Source organism: Leguminivora glycinivorella, chromosome 5 (genome assembly GCF_023078275.1).
Source record: "Leguminivora glycinivorella isolate SPB_JAAS2020 chromosome 5, LegGlyc_1.1, whole genome shotgun sequence".
NCBI classification, from domain to species: domain Eukaryota; kingdom Metazoa; phylum Arthropoda; class Insecta; order Lepidoptera; family Tortricidae; genus Leguminivora; species Leguminivora glycinivorella.
In genome coordinates, this window is record NC_062975.1 from 22,875,160 (window position 1) to 22,895,673 (window position 20,514).

Below are 20,514 nucleotides of genomic sequence, written 5' to 3' on the forward strand. Positions count from 1 at the left end.
ACCCTAGTACTCACACACAGTGCTTAGAATGCTACCTCTCGACACAGGCTTAGAACTTTTGAACTTCAATATCGGCAATTTGGCGCATATTCTTAACTAGATATGTGTTAAATTGTCAAATATTAATATTAGCGACATCTAGTAGCGAGAATAAACTAAATGTGTAGCGCTACCTAGTTGACCTGACCATACATTTTTCTCCGAGGTACAGTTTTTTTTTCTTAGACTTTATCTGTCTAGTCTAGAATGCATGATTCATTCCTACATAAAGAATGTAAAATAACATATTTATGTTTCTTCACACGTTTGTTACCTATAGATACTCTATTTTTTACAAACACGTATTTTGTTCACATAAAAGGATACGTTATCCACCTTATTTAACTTTATGACGTACATATGTTATTACAGCTAGTTCAGCGAATATCATCCGTGCGAGACCTAGGGATACTTGTTCAATCTGACTTGTCCTTCCGAAAGCATGTGGTAAGCATTTGCAAAAAGGCTTACAGAAACTTAGGGTTCATATTGCGACAAACCAAAAACTGTTTTATGTACAATGTTATTGTAATAAATAAAATAAAATAAATAAAAATAAAAAAATAAAAATAAATAAAAAACATTACACATACTCATTAACAACGGAGAGATAACAAATTAACAAGACAACAATGGATTACCTTTGACACAAATACCTTGAAAGGAAAAAAAAGATGAAGTGTCTTTTTTATAATAATTACCTACTGCATTTGTTCACGACTTCATCTGTGTGGAAATAAATAGGTACACTTTTCTTGATGGGTTTGAGGTACGTTTTTTATCCCCCGACGCAAAAACGACGTTTGACGTGTCTGTCTGTCTGTCTGTGTGTGTGTCTGTCTGTGGCATCGTAGCTCCTGAACGGATAAACCAATTTTGATTTCGTTTTTTTTATTGAAAGCTGAATTAGTCGGGAGTGTTCTTAGAAAAGTTTAATGAAAATACGACGCGTCGGGCTATTTTTCAAAATTTTAATTTTGTGGTTAGGTTCGTTTCTTAGACTTTATCTGTCTATACGGAGTTGTATACCTATTTTTTTACAGTGACAATATATCTCTAGCGATTTTATCACTAATATGCTTCGCTCGGTTCTATTTTAATATATACGTCTTTAGATAAAAAAAAAACTCTCAAAAAAAAAGACAAAAAACAAAAACTTAATTTCTGACCGGGATTCGAAACCCTGACACCTACGATCTATCTGTCATTAGACCGACCTCGTGCGACTGAGAGTTGTATACGTATTTGTTTACAAATGCAGTGAAAACAATATATCTCTAGATCGATTTTATCTCTATTAGATCGTCGGTATAGTAAATAAATAAATAAATAAATAAATAAATAAATATACAAGAATTGCTCGTTTAATAGTATAAGATTAGAAAGTTAAGTAATTAAAATAAGAAATAAATCACAACACAATAAAAACAATAAAATACTCAGTTCATTGCTTCTCAACGTCCATAATAATATAAAAATAACAGGCGAACATAAAGCAAAATGGTTGCATACTAAATAGCTGTTTGACTAGTTTATTGCTAACATAATGTTTAAAACTAGAAATTTACTCGTGTAAACACGTTTTTACCTTAATTATATACAGAGATAAGAACATAACATTGTTAGGCTTTTTTACGTCATTACCTGGTTCAGACTGTTGAGAGTAGTGTTTTTGACTCGAATCTTATGTGTATGTGGATTACTATTTATTCTATTAAATAATTTTAACGTAGGCGTTCTTAAAAATTGATAAAACTGATAGATTGTTGTATTTTACGCACACGAAACCACACAAACACATAGGAAATCTTTTCTGGTGTACTCGTATGGCCATACCTACGCCGCAGATCGGTAGACTACGTCGGAAACAGATGCCTCAATCTGTTCAAGGGCCTAGGTCACGCGGCTGCGGTAGGCCTAAGAAGCGCTGCTGGCGAGGTTGCGGACGAGTACTTCGGAGTGCCTGGGACCTCGCCGTATAGCAAGGCGACGGCGAAATAGGGGTTTTAGCGGGTAAACCAGGTCTCATCACTTCATCAGCCTAGGGAGTCCCACATAACCATCCCAGGCCTGTCCCCGCACCTGGGCGGTAGGCGTAATGCATTTCCCCTCTAAAAAAAAAAGGCCTAAGAAGCGGACATGCGTGAGAACAATCTCACACCTAAGGATGCCGAAGACCGGGCGAAGTGGACAAGGAAAGCGGACCCCGGCGCTAGGCCGGGAAAATGCTAGGTTGAAGAAGAGAACAATACAATTTCGATCTAAATAGTTAACTTAAAACGGTTACCTTAAGACCTTCAAGAAAAGAAAAAGCCTACTTACTCCAATATCAAACGCTGGTAACGCACCTACAACCCGTCTGGTGTTTCGGCCGTATGGGTATCAGTCATCGCTTACTATTTGGCGGTCCGGTTGCTCGTTTGCCTCCTGTCACATAAAACAAACCTAATGGTTGGTCACCGTCAAGCTACCTGTAACGATAACGTGAATGTAATAATTACATTCGTGATTGAACTTTAATTATGCAGGAAACTGCGGCCAAGGTCAGTTTTAATGTCGGTTATTATGTACGGGTTCGCAAAAATATTTGTTTGCATCAGCAAGTTTGGCAAAAAAGGTCTAGCAGGGGTTCCCAAACTTTTTTTAAGCACGCCCGCCCCCCAGTCGTCAAAAATTACGTGTTTACGCCCCCTAACCTTACTATTAGTTAGGTATTTTTGTTTAATATGAGATGTGTGCTCTTATCCCCCCCTTCCTTCTAATGTTGCTGCGCCCCCCTGTAGGGCGCGCCCCATACTTTGAAAAACACTGAGCTAGAGGCTTGTTTAGCATTGCATGGGGGGCAGGCCATTAATTGTCCAGCAGCGGGCTCCAAATAATAATAAACTTTAAGTAGTTTCAAAGAAGAGCCTCGCTCTCGGCGTTCTTGAGACTCTAGCTAGGTGGTTGGATCAAGGGTCAGATGCAGAAGGCGGCGATCTTGGACACGGCGTGGATAGTCCGACGGTTCCTCTCTCTGCAGCCCTAACCACCGGCAGCTTGGGCCCTGCCCCGCTGCTGGAGCCACCCTAGGTGTTTTATAATGTGTTTATATGTTTTTTTATAGACACATTATGTATTGTAGGTTTCGTATTTTAATTTTATATTCATAAAATTACCTAACTTATAGTAAGTATTTTATGCAACCGGAGTTTGCGCGCAGTAACATTATAACAATGCGTTGCCATGGTTACGGACTACAGAGCCCAACAATGCGTTTTCAATTTTATCGTTACTGCGCGCATTGCGCGAGGCTGGCTTTGGGGAATAGACTTTTATATAGGTAGGGTTTTAAAGATCTAATTATGCACGACCCTGTAAATGACGAATAACAGTTCGGGAGTAGAAAAAGAATTAAAATCAATAAAGAATGTAATAAGAATAAAACTTTTTAGCTCTATACGAACCAAAAGTCACGGCAAAGCAAGGGGATTTCTTCATGCTGTACCGGTTCCATTGACCTTTAGCTTTATTTAGTATGGGTATGACAAGAATGCAAAGTATCGCGTGTCGAACGAATAACGGTTAGAACGATCAGTATAATGTCAGGATCATGACAAAGGCAATGTCAATGTTTGACACTGTAAAATACAATAGGCTATAGTTTCGTACTAGTCAAATCAGCTTCTTTTTAAGAACTGTCAAAACGATTTGCTAATATGGAATCACTATGAAATACTGAGGAGTGACGTCACGGTCAATTCATTTACTTTATATCTTTCTCTTTGACTTATTAAATATAAATTATGTTAAAACATAACTTAACTACTGTCCATATTTTTCTTCTAATTATGTGGTGCTTTATTTCGTGCACTGCATAAAATATTTTAAGTATAGGAAACTAGCCTATTGTATATAGGTACCTAATCTGAGTGCGAAAAAGAGGAAGTTCGAAACGAGTGGCGATTAATTAAAACACGACCGAAGGGAGTGTTTTAAATCGACACGAGTTACGAATTCCCTTTTCGCACGTGTATCGAACGACGTTTTTCAGTACAGATGGACAAATGAACCAGCACTTCTCGCACTAGTGCGTAAAAAAACACCATCTGTACTGAAAATTTCAGTACAGTTGGTCTTTTTTTTACGCACTAGTGCGAGAAGTGGTTCATTATATGTCAGGTCGAAACTTCGAAAAGCCATCTGTACTGAAAAACGTCGTACGATACACGAGCGAAAAGGAAATTCGTAGCTCGTTCCTTTTTCCGCACTTGTATCGTCATGTAATTACGACGACAATTTGTAGAGAACTACGAATAGGTGGGCCATTTTTTTCAAAGTTGTCCACCCCACTTTTTTTTTGGATTTGGAAATTTTTATGTGGTTTCCACTCCGAGTTCTTTCAATCCTGATAGGAGAAAATAAGTGTCCTAAGGTTTTTTTCCAATTCCGTTACAATTTTTTTTATACATTTTCTATGGCGGTAACGGAATGGTTTGAAAAATCTATGGAAATCTTAGGGCAATTTTTTTCTCCTATCTGGATCGAAAGACCTCGCGATTCTGAGTATCGTAATCGCGTAAAAAATAGTCATGTTACAAAAAAAGTGGGGTGGACAACTTGATGGCCCAGGTAAACATATTATTCTCAAACTTATAGGTACATTAGTTTTGTAGGAGGTAGGGCATAGCGAATGATATTCCGCTTTGTGTGGTAGGGCACAGTACAGCGGATATCGTCTCGCTCGAATCTAGAGCAGAGTCAGCAGAGCCCAAATGGGGTAATAGCACTAGACCCCACTCATAGTGTTGTGTTCCTGTCGGTGAGTAAGGCTGCCAGAGCTCAACGAGGGTGCGGTGTGCTGATGACAGGAGGACTTACGGAACTAACTTGTTCCGTCTATTGTTCTTTGGAGTCGTCGGCAACCCGAACTCTCCTTAGAACTTGTACACTTACCTCAATATAAAAGTAAATTTGCAAAACGACACTATGAAGCACTCTCTTCTAACTTATATAATGTATTAAACAAAAACCTAAATATATATAGTAAACACTACTATGAGTGTAAAAATATTATACCGGCTTGGCTTATGACACAAACATATGATGAAACTGAAGAATTACTTACCCTACTAACATATCCAGTTTAAAATACTACACACAAACAAACAAAATACAAAATACAAAATCATTTATTCAGCAAATAGGCCACGGGGGCACTTTTACATGTCAACATTACAGAGTATTCATTAAAGTTAAACAAATGAAATTAATAGAAATATTAACTAAAAATATTAATCATAAGCAAAGTAGCTATACACTGATATAGAATTAGAGTTGTATAAAGTCTCTAAATGTCATATTATTACTAACTATAATCAATACATAAAGAAAGTGCAAACAGATACAAAGATAAAAGAAATCTATAATACTTCAATAGTTGTAAAAGACTGAATATTACAAGTAAAAATATTATACTTAATCAAATAATCCATGGAGATGTATAGCGTCTCCAAGAGTCAAATTTTATAAAATTAAAATATTTAAAAGTAAAAACCTTTGTCAAATAATACAAAAAAAAATTACAGAAAATGAACAGCTAAATTACACATTTCAAGAGATGTACAAGTCTCACACACACAAACAAACACAAACACACACACACACACACACACACACACACACACACACACACACACACACACACACACACACACACACACACACACACACACACACACACACACACACACACACACACACACACACACACACACACACACACACACACACACACACACACACACACACACACACACACACACACACACACACACACACACACACACACACACACACACACACACACACACACACACACACACACACACACACACACACACACACACACACACACACACACACAAATAAATATTTTTGATTTTTTTTTTTTTGACACTTCTTTTTGCTGTGTAGGTACTTAACACAGCAAAAGGGAATGTACAAGTTTCTAATGGGGTGGCAACGCGCATGTGACACTGTTTGAGTTGCAGGCGTCCATAGGTTACGGTGACCGCTTTACATCAGGAGGGCCGTATGCTTGTTTGCCACTGACGTAGTATAAAAAAAAAAAAAAAAAACACACACACACACACACACACACACACACACACACACACACACACACACACACACACACACACACACACACACACACACAACTGAAACTGCTTTACGAGCCACCTATAGCAATGAATGTGTTGGAAGAAAATGGAGTTGTGATATTACACAGTAGACAGGTTGCCAGCAATGCCCACGCTACAATAATTGAACTCATATTCCTGAGTCGGCTTCTACGACACCCACGGGAAGAAAGGGGTGGTGAAATTCTTAATCCGTCACCACACGTTCGTCAAATATTAGATTTATATACATATATGGATCAGGCAGGCAAGTATGATCGCGCGATAAATGATAAAACATCTGACCCTTTAGCACAACTTGCCTTGTCGCGCGCGAGTTCATACATCAAGCGCGACTTCAAGTATGGACTCGCGCGCGACAAGGCAAGTTGTGCTAGAGGGGCTGGCCGTCCCTATCGCACTTACTAATAGTGCGATAGGGACGGCCAGATATTTTATCATTTATCGCGCGACCTGCCTGATCTGTCAAAACTAAGTTGATCATTTGAAGAAACGTTACATTTGACACTGACAGAACGGTATCGGTATCATATAACTGTGACATCTAACTCATATGTTATTATAACTATAAGCCATATTCGAATACGGCAGTAACAGTTATTTTTGTAGAAAAGTCAACATTGCAGTCTGTTACAACTAGTGACTAAAACAAATATTTGATATTTTGCAACGGTTAGTGAATCACTGAATTTTTGTGTAACACCAGGGGCGGCTCACTCCGCGATCCTTTCGCCGCGCTACAAGTACATGCCGGCGGCCGCGAGTTCGCGGCCCATTCAGTGGCGACGACCTTCGCGCGGCGCAATAGAATTCAATGTCGTCTGCACGCGTGCGGTCTGTTTGTTAATGTAGGTAAGAATTTAGAATGGCGGCGTTTTGTAAACATCAAAGGAGTGAGCCTTCTGTACTTGTACTATTATATATTCTGTGGTAACACATTTTTCATTACTAACTTCACTTACATAAGAATTGTCGAAAAAAAAAGTCTTGCTCTACACGATTGTGTCTCTTGCTGTTTACAAAATTTAACGCTCTATATATCAATTTATTATGCAAATCCTATATAATTATCGTATTTACACAACGACATAGTGTACACCAATGCCATTTTAAATACCTTTACTTTACCTTAATTGTAACGAACTCCAGCAAACCGGTTGTAAAAACAATTGAATTATAATTAAAAACTCTTTACGATTAGCTTATCTTTCTCTAGTATTTGCAACACTGCGTAATTAAAACATTTCGGCGTTCGCGACAAAAGAAATCACATCCACATCAGAATGCCAATTAAGCAAATTAAAAATCGACAGTCGCAAAAACTAATTAAAAATTTAACTTAAACTCTATTGTAAAACACATAAAGTACTATAAAGGTAACTTCAAAACTTTCTGTTATTAAGCAACTTTATGACTTGCACTCGACCAAAACCTGTTCCGAACAAAATTCCACCAACCACATTTCAATCATCAGCAAAATTAATTTTGCAAACCTTTCTGTAGTGTTATAGAACATCGCCGCTTGTCTTTTCAGATCGTCTCCCATTGCGTTTTCCTCACTCATTTTTCATTAGAAACTTCACACCACACGCGCACACTTTGTTGACATGTAAGTTTGTGTATGTGTGTTTTTGTTTTCGCGTTTGGTTGAGGCCGATCGGTCGTACGTACGACGCGCGCGCCTCTCTCTTTGCACTGAGTAGTTGAGACCGCGCGTTCTCTTTCACCCCCACTTTGTAGGTATGCAGTAAATGATACGGCTTTATTCGTGAACCGGCATGTTGGGTGCACTGGGTGCTAGTATAACTTGAGCCTTAAGCATGGTCATTTTACTTAATTGGTCACGGTGCGGTGCCCATATAAATTACAGTCAGTTTACACACTAGCACCGGCCGTAAGTACCTAAACTAAAGTTTAATATAGCGGATTACAATACTTTTTAAAATATAATTAGTGTTTGGAACTTAAGTATGTACATGTGACACCACGGGTACAGACACAACACCGGGTCGGGTGTCTCCTTGAAGTCAGCAACATAAAAGGTCTGCTAGGATTTCTGGTAGGGTTGGCTTGGCAAGAATAGTGTCGGCAACCCGTCGAGTTGCGGAAAACAGGCCTATAACTTAAATATGTATGTACTTTACAAACTTCTCTTGTCAGTTCTGCGGTAGACTATGTCGGTCTCGCATCGGTCGCAGAAAAGGTGCTCCTCGAATATTACACCATAAATCGTCTGCAATAGACGTTAACACTTTCGCTGCCAAGAACCTGACTGTCGGGTACACCGCTCGTAGAAGCGTAGCCGATTACATGGGTTTTGATAGCGAAAATGTTACGTAGTAGCCCGGTTTCGAAAGTGTTAAGGCCAATGATGATGTACAGTACAATGCACATTATTTGATAGTTACTAGTATTTTTTTTGCGAAGGAAAACATCGTGAGCAAAACTAACCTAACCACAAGGTCAGATGTCGCTGTTTTTAAAGCCTAGTAAGTGTCCCCAACCCCAATTAATCTCACACCGTGGCCGTCAGCACCAATTGCAAGTGGACTACTAGCTCCTACGAGTCGTGGTAAAGGTCGCGAAAAACGCTAGTAACGAGGAAGCCATTGGTAGACCGACTAATGTCCCACGTCCCACTACATGTGTCACAAAGTTGTGAAGTGGCACAAAGTTGTCGGACTACCGTACGCTCGACACGCCAGCCACATACAGTCTTTGCAGCATCGAATCAGGACTCAGGACACTTGTACAAGCTTCAATTGTTTGATATGCACGCCGCACGCCCCGCCCCGCTGCACGCCCATATTGAGCGTGCACTCAGGCCTAACGGCTCAGCCACGACATTGGTCTAAGCGCGACAGCGGAGAGCGGCAGCCATACGTGCGAATGAAAAGTCCCATCGCTGTGTCTCACTTCAATGTATGGCTGCCGCTCACCGCTGTCGCGCTTAGACCAATGTCGTGGTGGCGATATTGAGCGTGCACTCGTAACACCGCTTACGCCGTGTCTTGCGTGGTCGACGGTCGCGCGACCGTCGCCGTCGCGTCTCATCGCATCGTCTACTTCCATATCGATAAGGTTTGATTTCGTAACCGTCGCATCGCCGTCGCGCGACCATCGCGCGACCGTCGCTCACGCAAGCCACGGCGTTACACATATAGTACCTGGAGCCTAAACAGTGAAAGCAAAGAGGATCGAGTATTATAGAGAGTTACTCGTACTGTCAAAGTAAAATGTGTAATCACAGTGCATAGACTACCATCTCTCGACACAGGCTTAAAACTTTGAATCTCAGTTTTGACAATTTGGCCCATATTCTTAGCTTGATATGTGTTGAAATGTCAAATATTAATATTAGCGCCATCTAGCCGAGCGTACCTACCCCAAAGGTGTATCGCCGTCTAGCTCACCGTACCTTTTTCTGTACGGTTTTGAGGTACGTTTTTTTCTTAGACTTTATCCTTCTACAGGATGTAACATTAATATCATTTAAGAGCATGGTATGAAAGCGGTTACGAATACCACTTCCTTTTTTTAAAATAAACACCTGCATAGAAGGTAATGTAAAGCCGTATTTATCTTCGGCAATTATGTTCATAGTGTATACATATATCTTTGGTGAAAGTAAGTAAAACTGCGTAAACCGTATTTATCGATTCACTTATCTTATAACAGTCGCGACACCACAGCCGCGAATAACAATTGCGAATGTACGAATGACATTCTGTTTACCATTGTTGTGGTCGCGCATTGTTAAATGCATGTGTTGCGACGTATTAACCTGCTAAATGGTATTTATAAAATAGTCGAGGTAATAGGTTGTAGGCGCTTTAACTATTACAAGGTTGAGACCAAGCTAATTCTGCAGCGAATCTAACTTTTTAACCAGACGTTCAACACTGGAAGTAAAGTTGTCACTTGTCAGAGATCAACGAGGGTGTGGAGTGCAAGGGTGGGCATCGCGCGTGTCACCTCTGAGATGCAGGCGTCTATAGGCTATAGACTGCTCACCGGGCGAAACCTATGGTGGTTTGCCATTATATTATTAATTAGGAATGTTTTAGATGAATGTCACATCCGAAACGTCGGGTTAAATATAAACGTAAGTTTTACGCGATTAAGTCCCGTTTTAATTTAATAATATGAGTGAAGATCGTGTTAGTTTAAATCAATATATAATATGTTTGCCATTATGTTTATATGAGGGGCATTTTCTTAATTTGAGACCCCCAATTAGCGAAAGCCGTTAACAAAAATTAACTCATTGTCAGACTTGTCAGTTTTGTGACGATAATTAAGCATGAAATTTTAATAAAAATATTGTTTTTGTGTTAATTACATAAAATAAAATACATTTATTTCAGATAAAAAAATCCATATTATCATATTTCCACACATTTTAACATATAAACAAACATTTAAACATAAAAATTATTTAAAAAATTATACATTTCAACATTAAAAATTAAATAACAATTATTACATTTAGAATAAATATTAATATTAAATACAAGTCACATCATTACTCAAATAATACTACAAATTAGCATAAACGTTAAGCGATAATCTACATTCAGAATGTGAAAAACAGTAAATTTTTAGGCAGATTTTATGCTTAATTGTCTTCACAAAGCTGACAGCGAGTTAGTTTTTGTTAACAACTTTTGCTAATTGGGGGGACCCAAATTCTGAAAATGCCCGAGTACATTGGTAGCCAGAATTCAAACCCGCGACTCCGGATTGAAAGTTAGTGTAGGAAAATTTATTTGATTCGTTCCACTTACATTTGTTTTTTACTGGCCGTAACATTGTCCACTGCATTAAACATTATTTTTACTTGACGAGTGGAGGCACTAGAGACCTCAAGGGTAAACTACTGAAGTTGTATTTTTTAAAACTAATGATTCTGAGTAAAACTATCATTAATGTGTGTAATTAACAACTAATGACATATATTCTTTGGGGACCCATTACTGCATCAAAACATATTAATGGCAAGTTGATTGTGATTACTACAAATGACATTTAGAAAGTCAATTAACACTTTCAATGTCAAGTTCAAATTATATTTTAAACTTAGCAGGTACCTAATTTAAATGTAACTATTTTAATAAAAGGTATCTTCCAGACCTTCCAGTATAAAAGTAGACAAGCAAACCTTGTCTAAATATAGGTTATATCTATGTAAATAATAACCACAAAATTAAAATTTTGAAAAAACCCCCGACCTCGACATAGTAGGTCGATTTTCATAAACATGGCTAAGAACACTCCAGACTAACTCAGCTTTCAGACAAAAAAAAACTAAACCTAAATCGGTTCATCCGTTCGGGAGCCAACGATGCCGCAGACAGACATGCACACAGACAGACAGACAAACAGACAGACACGTCAAACTTAGAACACCCCTTCGTTTTTGCATTGCAGGTTAAAAAGCCTTCAAAACACAATTTGTTTATAAATTTTCTGAATAGAATAGAACATTTTTCTGTGTATATCTACATAATCAAAACTCAATATTTACATGTTGATTGTGATGTTTACATCTAACTGTGGAAGGCGTGACTAATTTAACACATATTATTAAGTTTGTACATTTGTTAAGCTGTGGTAGATGAAGGATTTATTTCTTCCGCTATGCTGTTTATCTAAACACATCACGAATCACCGAACATGATGAATCACCATCAACCTAGTTCCATAATAAGCTATTCCATAATAATATTATTGTGCGTCAAAAGAGGACTATATATTTATATGTATTCCGCAAATTCGTATGAAGCGCTTTGCTTCTTCTTTTCTTATGCACATTTTTTTTAATTATAAATGGGCTGACTCTTGGACACAGACTAGCTAAAGGCAAAGACGTGGCCTACGATGGAGTGAGCTTTCCCAGAAGGTGCCTGTTCACTCATGATTTGAAGGTTGCCGGGTTACCAAGGAATCGAATTCCTTGCCGGTGGCTATACTTTGAGCTCATATAAACCGGCAACCTTCAAATCTAGGATGAACAGGCACTCTTCTGGGCGAGCTTACTCCATCGTAGGCCACGTCTTTGTCTTTGGCTAGTCTGTGGCCAAGAGTAAGCCCATTTATAATATATATTGTGAATAAAATTGTATTGGACCAGATAGGAATATAAAGCAAGTTCCTGTTAAATAGGTCCTAATGGCCATTTGAGAAAAGCAGAAATCTTCAGTTGCAGACATCACAAAAAACAATAAAAGGTACTTAGAGGTCTGTTAAGACTATGGATTCATATTTAAGTACTTCGAAAGGTCGCAATCGCAACTTCAAAGAGAGTAAAGAGGCCTTTTGAGCGAAATATCGATCAGATGCCTCGGCATCAAGCATTAACGTCTTAATATGCAAATTTAAAAAGTTTTTACTAGAGACTAATACAAAATATAACAATTTACGACTTACCCGTTTCCAGAATGCAGCGGTGTGTATTCATAGTCATAATTTTGGCGTCTAATCATTATTAACTGCACAATTTTAACAATATGCTCACTGAAACTCTTATAAATAAGAACATAATATAAGATTTTTTACGAATTTTCGTTCGCGGTTTCTATAACACGAGTATGTTTTTGCTCGTTTTGTTTACGTTGACGTTATCTGTCATATTAGTAACCAATGAAAGCAATATTCAAGATACATTTCTCAATTTCCGTCGTTGTCATTAGTTGAAATTGTTGAGAAACGTCAAGTGTGCGTCAAGTACACCAATGTCACTGTCACTAAATGTCAGTTAGTGACACGTTTTGTTTCTGCTCTGTAAATTTATGTTTGTGTACCAATTTTTGTACAAATGAAATATAAAAAAAATCAAAGAAAATATGTTCCTGAAATCAAAATCTTTTCATTCAATAAGAATTATTACATTGTAAAAGTATGACGACTTTTAAATAACTTGAAGGAGGAATAGGAGAGTCGGTCTGCAGACATATTCTATGTGACGAATTCCCTCTTCGTACGTGTATCGTACGATGTTTTTCACCGACATACTATAGGTTTACTTCAAAAGACTATAATATAATATAATAGTAGTGTGTTCTATCTATCTACCTATGTTTATATAGAATATGTATGCACTTTGCAGACAGACTCTCCTAATCCTCCTTCTAGTTAAAAGTCGTCATACTTTTACAATGTGATAGTCTTTTGAAGTTTCGACCTGACAAAAAAAATGTAGATGCTTTGCGAACTAGTGAGGAAAAGAAAAAAAAGAACTATATGCACTGCAGTCGACGTTTTTTAGTACCTACGGACAGTTTTTAACCCCCGACGCAAAAACGACGGGGTGTTATTGACGTGTCTGTCTGTCTGTCTTTCTGTCTGTCTGTTTGTCTGTCTGTGTGTGTGTTTGTCTGTGGCATGGTAGTTCCCGAACGGATGAACCGATTTAGATTTAGTTTTTTTTTGTCTGAATGCTGAGTTATTTTTGCTTATTGTGTAGGTACCTAATTAGTGTATTAGCATCTTAGATTAATGTATAGCCTATTCCAAAGCGGCTAATAGGTACAAGTATCTTAATAATGTGTGCTTGTATGTTACTTGATGGAGGAAAAGGGTCGGCTTGACAGTAACAAACGACCTTAATACGGATATGACCCCGCGTAACCCTATCTAAAGAGTTTTAACAAAAAATTTGAATACCCATATCCCATTTGGCATTACATTTTTAATGTACAAGAGAGTTATACTATGACGTCATAAAATTTCAGAAATTACAAAATTATTTTCAACTTAATAATACATTGCGCATAGAGGTCAGCACACAAATCAAAAGTAGGTAGGTAGGTACCAGTGGCGGGGCGTAAAAATTTTCGTTGGTAAAGCCGGAGGGGCTTTTGGCATCTGTTTTGTATGGACTTCTACAGATACTAGAGAATTTTAGGGAACCCGTTGGGAATCGAGTTGTATCGACGCTCCGCCACTGGTAGGTACTCGAACTTCAATGTAATGAAACTCGCACACACGAGTTGTCGCAACGTGTAAGTGAGCCCTAATTCACAAACATAGGAACAAACAATACCTAAACTATTACCTCAGGATACAAAGCGATATTCCTATAAAGCCATAGTTCTACAAGCATAACTTTTCTAGACGAGAAATATCCTGTTTAACACGAATGCGTCTGGGTCACACTTCAGATCTTGCTAAGATTCCGATTTATTGACAATCCTAAATGTGACTGTGGTGCTGGGGTGGGTGATATTAACCATACCTAATTTACACATTTTTATATTATATTCCCGCATCATTTGCAATCCTGCAAGACTCTTAACCAAATGTGTGTGTCTTAAATGTGTAGAATCGTTAGCAGACGTTTCTGCTTGTTAAAAATAAATTAAATACCTAATTTATTCACAGAAAAAGGATGTTTAGTACATAATCCTTTTTTTTTGGTAAGGCTATACTACCTAGCGTGGCTACTGGCCTGCTAGTAAAATTACTTATATCTATGTCAAACTTCAAAATATCAGTGTCATCAGAAAAACAGTTAAAGCGACAGCCAAAAATATTATTGTGAAGAAATTAATTACAAAAGTAAACCGGAAACACAGCAGAAGAACTACCGACGCGACGCAGAGGTCTTTGCCAACAGCGCCACTCGCAGAACCCGGTTACAAGCAAACCTACATGTTCTGAGTTCTGGCTGCTTTAGTTATACTTCCGTGATGCTTCCGTGGTTCTGACGTAAATACTTAGGTACCTACTTAAAGTATTCCTTCATACTTATTCCATAATCCCGTGGAATTTCACCACCCCCTTTCTTCCCGTGGGTGTCGTAGAAGTCGACTGTGGGATATGGGTTGAATTGTGGCGTAGGCGAGAGGCTGGCAACCTGTCACTGCAATGTCACAATTTGGATTTCTTTCAACCCCTTTTTGCTAAGAGTGGCACTGAAACTTAGTAGTTCGTGTGCTCTGCCTACTCCTTTACAGGATACAGGCGTGATTATATGTATGTTATATGTATGTATGTATGTATTCCATAATATACAGTATGTGAAATAAAAACCGGCCAAGAGCGTGTCGGGCCACGCTCAGTGTAGGGTTCCGTAGTTTTCCGTATTTTTCTCAAAAACTACTGAACCTATCAAGTTCAAAACAATTTTCCTAGAAAGTCTTTATAAAGTTCTACATTTGTGAATTTTTTCATATTTTTTAAACATATGGTTCAAAAGTTAGAGGGGGGGGCGCACTTTTTTTTCCTTTAGGAGCGATTATTTCCGAAAATATTAATATTATCAAAAAACGATCTTAGGAAACCCTTATTCATATTTCAATACCTATCCAACAATGTATCACACGTTGGGGTTAGATAGGAAAAAAAAATCAGCCCCCACTTTACATGTAGGGGGGGTACCCTAATAAAACATTTTTTTCCATTTTTTATTTTTGCACTTTGTTGGCATACATTAGCTGAGCCACCTACCTTTTCAATTAGTTTGTAAGCATGCCTGTGTACTTTTATAATGTACCTGTGTTCAAACTTTTGAATAAACGTCTTTATTATTATTATTATTTGTTGGCGTGATTGATATACATATTGGTACCAAATTTCAGCTTTCTAGTGCTAACGGTTACTGAGATTATCCGCGGACGGACGGACGGACGGACGGACGTGTTTTAGTTTATCGGCACGCATTTGAAAGTTCCTCTTTTTAATAACCCCCGACGCAAAAACGACGGGGTGTTATAAGTTTGACGTGTCTGTCTGTCTGTCTGTCTGTCTGTCTGTCTGTCTGTCTGTCTGTCTGTCTGTCTGTCTGTCTGTCTGTCTGTCTGTCTGTCTGTCTGTTTGTCTGTGTGTTTGTCTGTCTGTGGCACCGTAGCTCCCGAACGGGTGAACCGATTTCGATTTAGTTTTTTTTGTTTGAAAGCTGAGTTAGTCGGGAGTGTTCTTAGCCATGTTTCATGAAAATCGGTCCACTATGTCGCGGTCGGGGGTTTTTTCAAAATTTTAATTTTGTGGTTAGGTTATTAACCCCTGACGCAAAAACGACGTGGTGTTTGTTATAAGTTTGACGTGTCTGTCTGTCTGTCTATACAGACAAACGTCTGTCTCTGTGTGTGTGTCTGTCTGTGGCATCGTAGCTCCTGAACGGATGAACCGATTTAGATTTTATTTTTGTCTGAAAGCTGAGTTGATCGGGGGTGTTTTAGCCATGTTTCATGTCATGAAAATCGGTCTACTAAGTCGCGGTCAGGTTTTTTTTTAAATTTTAATTTTGTTCGCACTTGTATCGTAATGTAGTTTTTATTGTAATATATTTGTGTAACTACAGAGTGAAATAAAAAGGACCGTTCAAACTTTGCATAGTGACTTCTGAGGTCATAATGAACAACTTTTATTATGGGACCAATGCTAAAATCACGAAAAAAAAAATTGGCTGGTTCATACATTTAGACTATCATGATGGCGCTAATTTCTATGAAACAGCCAATGAAATTTTCATGAAACATGGCTAAGAACACTCCCGACTAACTCAGCTTTCAGACAAAAAAACACTAAATCTTAATCGGTTCATCCGTTCGGGAGCTACGATGCCACAGACAGACACACACACAGACAGACAGACAGACAGACACGTCAAACTTATAACACCCCGTCGGTTTTGCGTCGGGGGTTAAAAAGAGGAAAACCCGACCGAAGGAGGTGTTTTAAATCGACACGAGTTACGAATTTCCTTTTCGCACGTGTATCCTACGACATTTTTCAGTACAGATGGCCCTCCGAAGTTTCGACCTGTGATAGTGAACCACTTCTCGCACTATTAGTGTGTAAAAAAACACCATCTGTACTGAAAAAAATGTTTCACCTTTGCGAAAGGAAAATGGAAGGGGTGAGTGGTAAAACCCGTCAAACCTAATAAGTTAAAGGAATTTGTTTTTGAAATACGAACTATACTCTGTCAAACAAGTCTGTCAGTAAATAAGAACAAAGAATATGCATCCTTTTCTTTAGGGTGCTAGAGAAAAGGAGACCTATAGTTTTCTTTGTTCTTATTTACTGACAGACTTGTTTGACAGAGTATATGTACAGTTTCTGCAAAGTTATTATTTCAATGAAAAATGAGATATGGAATCGAATGGTTGTTTCGAGTCAAGTTCGCGTGCCATAGGTTTGCGTTTAAGCGCCTAATTTTTTGATAAGAGCAATGTAACATTTTATCTTTGCTATTTTGCCTACGGACAAACAAACAAATACACACACTTTAGCCATTTATAATATTAGTAAGGTACAGCGGGGCAGATCTCGATTGGGGGGGGGGGGGGGAATTGTAACTAATCCATTATTACACTATGATGTTGAAATCTACACATGTATCCACTGAACACGCCTACCATAAATATAACCGGCGGGCACTCTGTTTATTAATGCAAACATTGTAAAACATGGAAAAAATTACATTACATTTGTCCCTTGAGATTTGCCCCGCTATACCTTATGGATATTAAAGGGTAAGTACCTACTGACTGTTACATCAAGCCACATACTACAAGTAATAAAGGTGCGTAAGGCGAGATGGATAGCAATATCGATAAGACATCGTAAACAGAGATCACTGAAATCGCGTTTTTACAGCGCCAGCGACACGTTGAAAGATAATAGGAGCCCTTATTAAGAGGGCTTTCGTGTTAAAAATAGTGAAATCGCAACCGAGCGCTCGATCATACCGTGTGTGGTATCAAATTAAAGGGCTTTGCGAGTAGTTTATAAATATATATCACATTATAGGACTTTTACTACTTGGTCTAACAAAATATGAGAAAATGTCCAAAAGTGGTAATAATTGTACCGGTGAAGGCTCTTTTTCAAAAAATTGGCAAAAATCAATAATAGCAATTTATAATCACTAAGGCATAACAGCAATTTAAGTAAACGTTGCAGATTAATTTAGTACAAAACTTACTTCGATGTGATGTAGATTTTCAAAGAAATTGTCACTTAATTTTAGGTAATTTCTGAAAAAAATTGAATTCGCCCTAGGCTAGTTTACTCTTTTTCAAAAACTTAAAATAAAAATCTAGTCTGAAATGATTGTGGTACAGGATATACGAATTATAAATTTACCCGTTTTAATATTCAAAATTGTCCAAATTTTACAAATAAGATCGACTGATTCAGCTCTATACGTGCGTTTTTCTAAACGTGCATTAGAGAATTCATTATTAATTTAATGAGTTAGTTTTCAAAAATCCAGTCTTATAAAAATCAAGATAATAAGATGCTCTAACTGGAACTTGAATTAAATAAATCTATTGGATAACGGAAAGTGTAGTATTTCACCGACTAAAACTATCAATTTTACATTCTTTTGACGTTTTTTTTGAAAGCAGCCTTAAATGTACAGTCAACAAATGGGAACCCTAGGCCACTGTAGAACTGTAAACCTTTCCCTCCCTCTCGATAAGAGAGGGGGCCCAAGGAGGGAGTCCCACACACCGGCATCGCCTTCCCGCGACTGGGGGGACGGTGCGTAACGCATTCCACACTCCGAAAAAAAAAGGCCACTGTAGAACTATGTCATAGTGACGTTATAAATCATATTGTAAGAAATATTTTACTTCTTGTATGTATGTATGTATAAACTCTTTATTGTACAAAACACAAAACACAAATATGACACAGGATAGACAGTACAAAGGCGAACTTATCCCTTTAAGGGATAGATAGATAGATAGATAGAATACTCTTTATTGGCACACCTCAGCAAGAGATACAGAAAAAAGATACAGCGGAGACAAAACAAATGATTATAAATAGAGGCAGACAACAGGCGGTCTTATCGCTAAAGAGCGATCTCTACCAGACAACCCTTTCTTCCAGCTAACCTTGGAAGCAACTCATTCCAAAGTTGAACCGCTCGCACTGCAAAAGATTTACTATACGCACGGGATTTATGATGAGGTGTTGCCAGTGCAAGATTAGAACTAGAACTTAGACGATGGCCACTACCGTCCGCCATAAATTTAAATTTCTTAACATTTTTATATTAAAGGAATAAAATTAATTTGGTATGGGTTAGCACATTGTTACTGGTGAATTCTCAATATAACTTGAGACTCCAGTGCCGTTACAAGATGTAATAGTCTGTCGGTAGATGGCGCTAGACGTCACCCCAAGACGTGTGTACAAAAGGAAAGGCATGGAAAGATTTGCGAAGTCCGGCGTGGCTTCCGTAGCTCAATTGGTAAGAGCATTGCACGGATTGCAAAAATGGTGCGGGTTCAAGTCCCGCCGGAGGCGTAAATTTTTCCATTTTTTCCTTTAATATAAAAATGTTTAGAATCGTTAGCAGACGTTTCTGCTTAATAAAAATTAATTTAAATTTCTTGTCATTTTGACATGGTTGCATAGTGGCCTAGGGTTCCAATTAGTTGACTGTACCTATCTTTTCATCAGAAAAGAATGTTTCATGGGTGATGGTGAAATTCACTATTATATTTTGTCATCATCATCATCCTCCTTGCGTTATCCCAGCATTTGCCACGGCTCACGGGAGCCTGGGGTTAGCTTTGACAACTAATCCCAATATGAGGCGTAGGGACTAGTTTTACGAAAGCGACTGCCATCTGACCTCCACGAGCCATCATAACACTTAATGTAAAACCGGCCAAGTGCGAGTTGTAACACAATATGGTTCTAGAAACTTTGATTTTTAATTTTCACTTTTACCCCAAAAGTGGCCCCTATAATTAAATTTTACTGCTACTGCTTAATTTTGAAGTTTCATTTAATTCTGTTATTTCTGAAGGATTTGGCGGTAAGATAAAAGTCATCAGTTTACTGAAAACACTATCAGGACGAATTCTTAGTAATGTTGCTAAGATAGTTGAGTTTATGTATAAAATAATAAAAAAATAATCCTCGGTGTAAACTTGAATAAGTTTTACTTACTGCATTAGCCATGAGATAAGGTATAAAACATACTAGTTTGTTACTCCAAAGATATTAAGAAATAGTGTTATTTTTGCGAGTGTCCATAACTGGAAGCGGAAAACAGCGTACCTCCTATGATGGACAAGAAACAATTTACGAAACCAAAATTTGCAAGAAACAATCCTATTTTAAAATAACCCAAACTAATTTTATTTGGGGTTTATAAAATTTACTCTTTGAGTATCAGTTTTCTTTAAAAGTAAAATTTTAAACTATTTTCACTAGTACATAATGGGGGATCCATTACTGGAGAACTGCCGTCCATGATTGGAGAAAAAACACCTTGTTTTAATTTGTTAACTATGAAGAAACCAATAGGAGTATCTATTCT

The 20,514-nt window shown here is 37.9% G+C and overlaps 1 protein-coding gene across 2 annotated transcripts in view; it reads right to left on the reverse strand.

Moving 5' to 3' along the window:
* Positions 1-12,820, reverse strand: part of LOC125226112 (vesicular glutamate transporter 1) — an 84,029-nt gene extending 71,209 nt beyond the window's left edge. The window contains exon 1 of one of the 2 annotated variants that reach the window (XM_048129976.1): positions 12,651-12,820. In XM_048129976.1, the coding sequence (XP_047985933.1) occupies positions 12,651-12,706 (56 nt within the window). In that variant the 5' untranslated portion in view covers positions 12,707-12,820. Of the gene's footprint in view, positions 1-7,714; positions 7,902-12,650 lie in introns of those variants that run through there. The other variant, XM_048129975.1, reaches the window with a different exon arrangement.
* Positions 12,821-20,514: the final 7,694 nt, after the last annotated feature.